Below are 11,477 nucleotides of genomic sequence, written 5' to 3' on the forward strand. Positions count from 1 at the left end.
CTCAACCTTTTGCTTCATATCCACCCTTCTCCCCATTTCCAGTGCTCTTCTGTACCTTCTGTAGTCAAAAAGAAAATCCTAAAATGTATTGTTTTAAACATTACCTGCGTTGACTATCCCTCATTTTAACATTCTGCTTTCCTGATGTGCATATTCATTTGGGAACTAAATACTGTAGAGTTAATTATTCTCTCAAATCTGATTGTTGTAGTTCTTTCTTCCCTGTATAAGCAGTTACAATGACTTCAGAGACACGAGGTGCAATGCAAAAAGTTTTTTAATGCAGTAGGCTACATAGAGAGCGTCGACAAATTAGAAGAAAGCATTTTACATACAATGACTCCGAAGCAGAATACACAAATAAATAGGTTATATTTAAATGATCGGTCCCCATCCCCCTAATAATTTGCAGAAATACTTGATTCTACCCACGTGTCAACATGAACTGTGAGCGAGAGATTTTAAATCCATTTTGAATTCTCTGCTGTAATTAAAGGATGCCAAAATTAGCTGTCATGAACTCCATCTCCCACAAGTCAATGCAGCCTCGCCATTTGTACAGACCTGCTGTAATATAAAAGGAGATTATGAGCTTAACTTTAGCCTATACATGAGTGGATTGTGTTCTATACGATACTCTGAAGCTTTGTGTGCTTCTCCATTGTTATTAACACTACACATTAGCGCTTAAATGTAAATATATTATAACTTATTGGGCTGTATGGTTGATTCAGACACTGATAAGCTGGGGGAAGAGTTCATTAGCAAACATGTCTTCCCAGGTGCTCTCTGAGCACAGGGGAGAAGACATGTCGCTGAAAGGGGAAGGGGACCCTTCGTATCCGGAGTCGCTGTAGGTGTCCGCAAGACAAGCTTCCTTATCCAGGCCGCTGAGGGCAGGGGAGGGGGTTTCAGAGAAAAAGTCATCCACCTGACTGTGACTGTCACAGCTGGGGATGACCACTTCCTCCGGCTCGTCTTTAACGCAGACGGTCTCCTCCTCGAGCACCACCATGTCGATAACCGATAAGGTAGCCTCGTCGATATTCTCTGTGTCGCTCTCTGGGTCGCTGCACTGCCCGATGCTCACCTCTTCCACGGGCTTCGTGTAAATGTGGTCAAAGTGGATCAGTTCATTAAGGGCCTCCAGCTTAACTGGTGAGGCCCCCAGAGTCGCAGGTGTGGCGGGAGGTACTGGGTTCCCCCCTCCGACCAGCAGCTCCTCCGGCTCCTGGCACTCCTGCTCACAAGACTTGAGGAAAAGCTCTGGGTCAAGGATGTCCAGAATGCCCATGAGCAAATCAGACTAGTGAGGGGGGAGAATGGAGAAAAGATAGGAGATTAGCCTAGTTACCCTTGACCTGGCTAGTGGATTTCTTAGAGACAGGATTAAAATCTCAAGACATGACTTTTCATTATAAGAAGGAGACATCCATATGAGAGACTTACCTCATCGTCTGAACAGTCAGAATCATCTGAATCCATTGAGAAGTCTTCAGATTTAGGGACTGCTGGGCCTGCACCTGCTGCGGAGGCACACATAGCCTGAGTGCTGCGGACTCAGAAGACCCGATCCCTAAAACTGCGTCATTCCCGATGGATAACAAACTCTGAACCTGTTATGAAAATGAATGAAAAAGTGTGAATTAGGGTAACTCCACTGAAAACGCAATCATTATAAAACCAACCCTACTTCCCCTCCATTACAACCAAATGGCATCATAATCGTACCTCCTCTTTTGAGTCGAGGGCATCCAACCCAAGTCTCTGTCTCAGTTCAATATTTTCTGTCAAAAGGCCGCTTGACTTTTCCCGAAGTAGCCTGTTTTCAATGTGAAGTTTCTGATTCTGCGGGAAGAGAACAAACAGATGTTTGAACTGGAAACTTGCAACTGGTTATGGGGAAGTGATGCTTGAAGTGAAAAAACCAACACTAGATATGTAACTGCTGTGTGGTTTTGCAATGTAGTTTAGTTTTTCTTTTGCAACACTAAAAACATTATAGGATGTTATACATTTATGGCTGGAAATGCCATTGTGTTGTGAAATGGCTTAATAAAAAATAAAAAAATCTCAACAATGGCATTATGCTCAAGACATATGTTTGACTTTTGGCAAATATAAAAAGAGGAATTCATAGCTACATCCCGTTTTAAAATGTTTGTTATTTTTACCTCCAACTCCAACTCTATGACTTGCTGTTCCAGGTCTCCCATTTTGGCCTTTTTCCTGTCTCTGGCTGTCTGGGCTGCGACTCTGTTCTTGAGTTTCCTGGAAAAAAAATTGACGAGGGGGACGGACGGACAGGAATTTAGCACACATTATTTCCATGATGCTGACTAAGCCTCCTGACATTACTTGAGTTCACAGTACTGCGCAATCCCCGGCCATGTTGCTGCCACGCAGACATACCAGGATATCAGTATCCTGCTCAGTGACGGGCGCGTCTGCGGACAGTCAAATGTCTCAGATAGCACTTTGACAAGCTAGTTCAAAGTCCAAGGGTGATAAATTAACGACATGAACTGTAACTACATTATGGTGCTATTTAAAACTGCATAGATTATCTATTTATATTAATATTGGGAGATTCAGCATTGACCTACTTTCTTTGTGCTGCGGTTTAAACGTCAAATCAAAGGGATCCATATATTTGGGCGTGTCCCTGTGGTAATACCGTGAACAATGGCCGGGTTTTCCCTTTAAAAATAAAGGTTTTAACCCCATACATAATGATATATCAAGGGATATTTTTGAGGGACTAACCTGCGAAGTGCTTTTTCTTCTGGACTCAAGTGTGTGAGCCTCTGTCTTTTTCGTATGGGCGGACCCGCGGAGGAGTTGGACTCTGAATCCGACGACGCCGGGCTGGAGCATGACGGTAAAACGACAGATATGGGCCGGTTGTAGACTGCCTGTGAGCCACTAGCCGAGCTGCATTGTTTGCCGGAGATCAGGAGCACTTTGTGGGACACTCCGGTCCCTGCTGTTACCACCACCATGTTGATATATCCTACTGGGGGTGCTGAAATCAGAATTAATCGGGTATCCTTATTGTATTCAGTGGAACCCTTGAGGTTTCACTGCTTGCCTGATCACTGGCAATTCTCAACTGTTGATCAAGAAGGGCTGCACCTCCGGTCTTTTTCTACTGTCGTGGTGAAAGCTGATAGGCTCCCTGTGGCTCTGACGCAACTTGTTTACGGCCTGTGATTGGTCGCCTTGCTGAAGAAATTTGCATTGAAAGTTTCCCTCTGCTTTAAAAAAAGTCAAATTAACCCAAATTCGTTTTAAAGTGTAATTTCCCCTCAATACTAGCTGTCAATTTCGGTTTTCAAGTCAACACTCTCTGCACCATTGTATTTTGTGAACCAGACATGATAGTTTAATAGAGTTAATTTCGATTTCAGTGTATAATCAATGCTTATTTCAAAGAGTTGCATCAGATTTTACACACATAGACACGTTCAGTCCTCAGTTCAAATTAGAACACTATGAGCCTATTGTACTTTCACTGTATTGATTATAGAGCTATGACATTGATTTGGAGTTTCCTGGATCCATTACATATTTTCTATTCCCTAAAGTAGCCCACTTTAAGTTGGTTAGTTTTTCACAGAAACTTATCATATTGAGGTTCTAGATGTTATGCAAGACAAAGTATGTAGAACAACTTTTTCTTTTAGATTTTTTTAGACCTCAGTTTCTATGTTCCAATATGCTGTTAGTTGGCCTCTTTGAGACATCTCGTGTTCTCTGCTCTTTGTCTTGTACATTCTAGTTTCCTCATTATTTTCTTTGAGGAAGTCTAATTGACTCGTAAAACAAGCTTTACCACTCTGATGGCTTTCCCTGAAATGGTTATTTTATATTTCCTGGAGAGATCTATTGTAAGAATGAAATATTTATCAATTGTTTTGTCTGCCAAAGGATTTTCTTTCTTTTTCCTCTCCACTGAGAGAGGTTTTAACCCTATTTAAATCCTGTAAAATTAAACAGTATTAGTAGCACTAGATTGTGTTATTATCAGCAAGCGAACAAAACTTCATATTAATTTAACAGGAAACGTGGAAGTGAAATATATGGTTCAATCTTTGCTCTTTTTAAATGAGGAGCCTTGAGACGTTTTTACGATTCATTTGAGCAAGTGTGAAGATAAATGTTCTGTTTGAATGTGATAAAAAAAACAGTTATCATTTCTAAAAGTTTAATTTAATAACATTGACTTGATGTAAAATAGGTCTATAAAGGATGCTTTTGAAACTGTGGTTTGCTTGGCCTATAGAGAAATCCATCACACAGGACTCTAGTTTGTAGTTCTTTGCTTCACAACAAAAACAAGTGGATGTGGTGACAGCGACCACACTGTTGCTCAACTATGAACACAATAGGTGACATTTTCAGTTCACTACATGAAAAGCCTTGTGGTGAAAGATATGTATACATATGATAAGAGCGTACTTTATGGTACTCAAAAACTTTGTGTAGCAATCAATGCCATCACAGTAACTCTGCAGGTGGCATTCTGTCGACAAGCAGTCTTTCAATGATCCGACAAAGGTATCACCAGTAAACAGGCCTCAGTTAGAAACTGTTAAAAAAACACATCAAACAAGTTCACAAGTACGCTCTCTTTCTGAAACTTCTTTTTGTCCTTAAACAGGAATTTACATTTTTGCTATCTGGCTACCATTATCGTTGACAGCTTTTAGTCCTTTGCCCCAGTTATCTCTCACCTCAGCGGGAGTAACGACAGGAGCTAGAGCAAACACTGGCCTGTTTGCAGACATTTTACTGTCACTACAAAATCAACAGCTGGGAAAGTGAGAGCATCCGTTTATGATGATGTGTGTGTCAGTGTAGCTGTTACTGAAGAAAGAAACCGGATCTAAATACAGGATTTCTTTCATTTAGAGCACTACACTAGATAGGTAAAAGTCCCTCTGCATCATGAATGAAAGTTTATACTAACGAGCCACAAGCCTAAAAACAAAAAAAGCTTATTTAGATTGAGTTGTGGCTTTATACTTCCTAATTATCATTTCCTATTTTCAAGTTTCTTTATGTCACTCAAGAGAGCAAACAGGCAACACTACCATCTCACCATGACATTAAACGCAAATAGTTATTATTAATATGGAATGTTGGCGGGGGTTCACCCATTATGTGTGAGATAAATGTCACATTTATCATCAGTGAAGTAACCTCTCAAATGTGAAGCTTTTTATCAATTCTAAGCCGCATGCGGGATAGAAGTGTAAACACATGAGAATTAAAATCTTTCAGCTAAATAGCCTGAGGGATTTTTCCTTTGATTGTGCTAAGTTTTAGTTAAGACAGTATAGCCAGTGGGTACTGTATCTGTCATCAATCAAACTGAAAATGTTCCCCATCTGCTTTTGTTCTGCAAATTACGTACATTAAAAATGCAAATCATGTCACTGAGTCCAAAGTGTTTCTCGACACTTCAAGTAAAAATGCTGCATTCCAAATTTCACTTAAGTAAAAATAAATTACCAGCGTTGTACTCAAATATCAATAATGAAGGTATTGTTTGTCTACATAGGCCATTGTAATATAATAATATATCTGGACCATTATTATTGATTAATTCAAATGTAAACTGTACTTTAATGTTACGGTGGGTTGAGATGGAGCTCATTTTCCTTTTTTTAGTTTAATGTAACAACACAATAGATTATATACTATCTAGAACCGAAAGCTTTTTAAAAAAACGTAGTTGAGAAGAATGTACGACAAGTATAAAGTAGCATACAATGAAAATCAAATATATTAAAATTGTGAAAGCACAGCCCTTAATGTACTTATATTTGACCATTGCCAATGGATTTATACTTCTGTTGAAGAGAGCACTGTAATTACAAACTAATACTCTGGAAGGACTTCATAAAAATCCTCTTTACACATGATGTGCTTACATGGGTGTAACATCACAACCTAAGCACAAACATCTACTCATCTCAGAATACAATGTAAGAAAACAAGATCAAGACGCGCTTAAGTCTTTGCTGCCTGACTTGTTCAAAAGAATGTACCGGTAAGTGCAATTGTAGAATACTTGAGCTTGAACTGAACACACTGAGAAAATGTTTTGCCTTGAAGAGTGCCCTTAAGCTTCTTGAAACTTCTTATTATTACTGTTCCAAATCAGAAACAGCTTTACCAAACAACTACACAAAGAGAACCCTCGTAAAATCGCTCTGTTTTGTTATTCGTTATTTCCCTTAAATCAGTTTTAACCGGCAGATGGATAGCTTAGCATAGACACTCAGGCTGAAAAAGTGGAAACTCACTGTGGACTAGAACCTCCAGAAATTGTTATAAACTATATTTTTGTATTGTATATATCATCATGTCTTATTTTTTGAGTTGCAAATTGTTCTTTTTACATTCGGCATTTACAATTCCATTTTTCCCAATGGTTCACCTCAGAGTGACATCTATTGGTTTCAGGTAATAGATAATAGAACAGATACAATTGAACAAAAAGCTAATTATTTAGATATGACTGTGCTTAAGAATTCCCATAAAAATAAAATACAACAGATTCAAAATGTAAAGGTGCCAATATTGATAAATGTTCAGATAGATGCAAATCTATCCGCATCCTCGATTCAGAAAAACTTCATTGGAAGATTCCCAGAAGGACTGTGAGCACAGCTTAACCTAAATATAGTCCGCCTTGGCTGTAGACTCGGCTCAACCAGTACTTAGACACACACACACACACACACACACACACACACACACACACACACACACACACACACACACACACACACACACACACACACACACACACACACACACACACACAAATGGGGATCCTCCCTTGAGCTCACAGTCGGAGCCTGTGATTAAGGTGGATGGTTTCTTCAAAACCACATTATAAAATGGACCAATCCCTAAAGCATAAAAAAAAACATCTCAGGCATTTAAATCACATTTATTTCTAACAGATGGTGAGATAGTGGGGATGTTAGCGATAACCGGTCCTTCGAGATTACAACTGCACCCAGTGGTGTTGAAACTGAGGTGCTAACTGAGGGCATGCTAATGTCGGACAAGTCTGGTTTGATTAAATGTCATTGAATTATTACATTTAGGTTTCAGACTATGCCAGTTGATGTTTTGGGTGAGGTTCACAACAAAGCTTAATGAAAAGCATACTGTGAGCATGTGGTTTAATAAACCGTATCACCACTGAATGGATGATATTCAATAGTTACATAAAGCAGCTTATAAAAACTGGAATTAAACGTTATTTTATTTGCAATTTTTATGTGAATTAAATTACTTTTGGACAGATTGGTAACCCTAAAATCAATTAATATTTTATGAAAAGTGTGCAGTCAAATTAAAGATTTTTGGATGTTTGCTAATCTCAGTAACATCAGCTACACATCCTACACTTCGCTCCACGGCATTCTTTCATAGCTATGACCTTGATTAGAACAATATAATTATATTGCAACATGTCTCGTCTTCAGCATTCACGTTGTAATTAGGAACAAGATATGCATGTTTTATTTGGAGGCTGCTGCCAACCTACCATGGCTTTATTTTATTAAATGTTTCCACAGGGAAGGCCTGGCATGCAGGATAAACAGTGACGCCTGTGTGTTTGCTCATTGGGGCGGTACTGGTGTTAACGGTGTTGTATGGCAAAGCCGGGTTGGACAATGGGGGTGAGTTGGGTCACACCCTGGGACCGCATCCATCTGCAGGGGGGTGTGTTTGCCTTTACCTCCTGCCATTTGCACATCTCGTTCCCTACCCACGATCCACTGGGGTGTTTGTTCGGCCTTGAGCCTTCCCACACCTTCCAGAATCTCTTGCTCTGTCACCCTTTTCTCAGTTTTTGGTTATTCTCCATTGCCAATTTCTGCACAGAGATCTCTTGTTTTGCCCTACCTGCTTCAATTCTTCTTGAAATATGAGTCATTCTTGCCAGTTGTTCATATGTCAAGTCCTCGTTTGAACTCTGTTACTTCCACTTTAATGTTTCCCCTTTATATTTCATTGCTGTGAAGGCGCCAACGCCAGTTGCAACCCTGCAAAAGCAGCTCTGTTGACAGGCTGCAGAGTCATTCTTTCTTAGCACTGAAGCATGATGCTGCAGAAACCCATTCAGCTCTCTGATATCTCCTCACCTGTTAGCTTATTTTGAGTGTGTGTGAGTGCAAAAGTAATCTACAGATAAGGAAACCACTACTTTCATTTGCATTTTTTATCAGTAAAACAGGTGACAGAGACACCAACGCTTTTAAGTCAAGAATGTCCCTGCTAGTAGATCAAAGAAAACCCATTTGTCTTTGTTGCATCAGAGCAGTTTAATTAATCCATCCATCATAGTGTTTCTTCACCAAATGCAATTTTTGGGAAATTAAACAATCAAGCCAAATACTTCTTCAGTATAAATTAACCTAAATGCAACCAGTGGAACAGTGCTTGGTGTCCCTCCTCTATGTAATTGTCTTAAGACTCTGCAAGCACTTTGTTCAACCCAGATAAGCCAGGCTTTGTTAGAACAGAGAGCTCTTTTTGTTCCCTGTACTGGTAGACTAACAACAACAACAACACTAACACTGTTTGTCCGTGACGACACTGTAATGTTCACATATGGCAGGGGTGGGGAACCTCCGGCCTCCGGGCCGTATACGGCCCGCGAGATCATTTGGTACGGCCCTCGAGGTAATTTATAAACACACGCAAAAAAGAAAAAAATTCAAGAAATCTAGACCGCAAAATTATTGAGAGACAGCAAGCGCATTTCGTGGCATCTGCGGGCAGTGGCAAGTACTTCCGGCATCCGCCACAGAGGCCGCTACTCCGTGGTATCTGTGGCAAGTATATGCCACAGATGTGGTATCTGTGGCAAGTATATGCCACAGATCCCACAACTTGCCGTGGCAAGTATATGCCACAACCATGCCACAACTTGCCGTGGCAAGTATATGCCACAACTTATATGCCACAACTTGCTGTGGCAAGTAAATGCCACAAGTTAAGAGTTAAGAGAAGGTTTACGGTAGCTGCCACTTGCCTTCCGTGGCAAATGCTGATATTTAAATGTCGCTGTTTTGGCATGACTTTATCGGACTGATCTGTACACAAGACTGATGATCTGTTACTGATGATCCGATCATATTTTTCAAAAAGATTAAACATTATATGTTCTATAGATTTTACTTGGAGAACGTGGTTTGTTAAAATAAATAAACGTGCTATTTTTATGATAATACTCAAGATATATAATAATAATAATAATGGCTTTAATTTATAAAGCACTTCATATTTGCATTCAAATCCCGAAGTGCTAACATCGTAAAAAGAATAAAAAGCAATAAATAAAAATAAATAAGTAAAAAGAATAAAATAAGATAAAAGGGTGATAATAAGTAAGTAAAATGTCTAGGGAAAATAAAAGGTCTAGGGATAGGCTCTATTGAAGAGGTGGGTTTTGAGGCCTTTTTTTAAAAACCTCCACGGTCTGTGATGCTCTCATGTGGTCGGGGAGAGCGTTCCACAGACTGGGGGCAGCCGAGCAGAAGGCCCGGTCTCCCATGGTACGGAGCTTAGTCCTCGGGGGTTTGAGGAGGTTTGAGTTGCTGGAGCGGGTGGTCCGCACGGAGGTAAGGGGGGTGAGGAGTTCCTTGAGGTATGGAGGGGCTGTACCATAGATACACTGGTGTGTGAGGACGGAGACCTTGAATTCGATAATCAATTCCACGGGGAGCCAGTGTAGTGATTTCAGGATGGGGGTGATATGATCATATTTGCGCACCCTCATCAGGATCCTAGCAGCGCTGTTCTGGATGTACTGGAGCCTCTGGATGCTTTTCTTAGGGATCCCGATGAGGAGTGCATTGCAGTAGTCCAGCCTTGAGGAGACAAAGGCGTGGACTAGCTTTTCCGCGTCAGACAGAGTGAGTGAGGGGCAGAGTTTGGCGATGTTCCTGAGGTGATAGAAGGAGTTTTTGCACAGCTGTTTAATGTGGGCCTCAAAGGTCAGATGGGCGTCCATTTTCACACCCAAGTTGGTGACTGTTGAGTAGAGGGTAATGTCCTGGCCGGAGAAGGTGATGGTCGTGATGGTGGATGACCGAACCTGATGTGGGGTGCCAACTATAATGGCTTCGGTCTTGGAGCTGTTGAGTTTCAGGAAGTTTAGCTTCATCCACGCCTGTATCTCCTCCAGGCAGGTAGTGAGTGTGGGTGAAGGCAGGGCTGCAGAGGAGGTAGGGTTGATCCTGAGGTACAATTGGGTGTCATCAGCGTAACAATGGAATGATACTCCATGTCGGCTGATGATAGAGCCAAGGGGGAGCATATAGAGTGTGAAAAGGGTGGGGCCGAGAACTGATCCTTGAGGGACACCACAGGTGACGTTGTGGGTACCCGACTCTGCCTCACCCAAGGAGACGTACTCTGTTCTCCCGGTGAGGTATGATGTGAACCAGTCAAGGGGACAAATTCACCGTTTCAGCCAGATTACAAGATCGCACTACCTTACAAAGTCTCAGAGTAAAGATATGTTGCGGTGAAAGTAACTTAGCGTAAAAATACAACATCTGTTGTTCGACAATTTGAGAGAATCGAACACAATTGGGTGTATGAGAAGTTCGTAGCTTTTTTTTTTTTATTTTTTTTTTTTTTTTTTTTGTTTGACGGAGCTAAACTTTGTTCGTGATTGTCCTTAATGATTTTAACGCGAGTAAGTATCCTATGAAACCTGACTGTACTACGTGGAGAGATGTGTTATTGCTCTCTATATTGAGATAACAGGTCCTGAGAGAAGTCCTGTTTTGTAAGTGTATATCTCCACAATACGCACAAAACGTCTACCACAAGTACCATATTGTTCCTCAAATTATTATTTGTGATATTTTTACAGTAAATAAGCACAGCAGAAATTTTCTCCAGGTCTCGTCGTCAACAATCATTTCTTTTACGTGATATTTGGAGCCCTGAAGAATTGTACAATGAGAATTTCAATCGATGTCCGTAATAAAAGAGTAAACAGTATACTTTTTGAACGCACAGGATAAGAATTTACATACTAATGAACCTGTAGAGTCAGCGTCATGGGGACACTAATCTTTGGCCGAAAGAGGAATGACTCAGCATTTTTTTCCGAAGAACATGGCCCTCACGACGGTTATCTGTAGTGGAAGGTAAAGACAGTTCCACGACTTTTTTTATGTACTTGACGAGTCGATAAGGATCGTAAGGATTTGATGTTGTTGTAACTTCTTCAAGGTCAGACCAAAGGCGAGTCCGGTGTCGGTTCTTTGACGGACACCAGTCCCAAGTGGTTGGCTGGACGCTACTATGCAGCCTACATGACTACGCGAGAAGAGCGGAGTAGGGAGGACACTAGCAGTGACCGTCGAAGCTGTTCGCAGCTAGTGCCGTAGGGAGGAAGTAGCAGCCGTGAGTGTGTAGCCTGAAAG

The 11,477-nt window shown here is 40.9% G+C and overlaps 1 protein-coding gene across 1 annotated transcript; it reads right to left on the reverse strand.

Moving 5' to 3' along the window:
* Window positions 1-259: 259 nt before the first annotated feature.
* Window positions 260-3,128, reverse strand: xbp1 (X-box binding protein 1). The gene is given in 6 exon segments (XM_010789034.1): window positions 260-1,306; window positions 1,450-1,533; window positions 1,536-1,616; window positions 1,732-1,848; window positions 2,175-2,271; window positions 2,767-3,128. Coding segments are annotated over 6 exon segments (1,191 nt in total). The 5' UTR covers window positions 3,003-3,128; the 3' UTR covers window positions 260-730.
* Between the last annotated feature and the right edge of the window lie 8,349 nt (window positions 3,129-11,477).

This window comes from Notothenia coriiceps, unplaced genomic scaffold (assembly GCF_000735185.1).
Source record: "Notothenia coriiceps isolate Sejong01 unplaced genomic scaffold, NC01 NC01_scaffold00001443, whole genome shotgun sequence".
In the NCBI taxonomy this organism is placed as follows: Eukaryota; Metazoa; Chordata; class Actinopteri; order Perciformes; family Nototheniidae; genus Notothenia; species Notothenia coriiceps.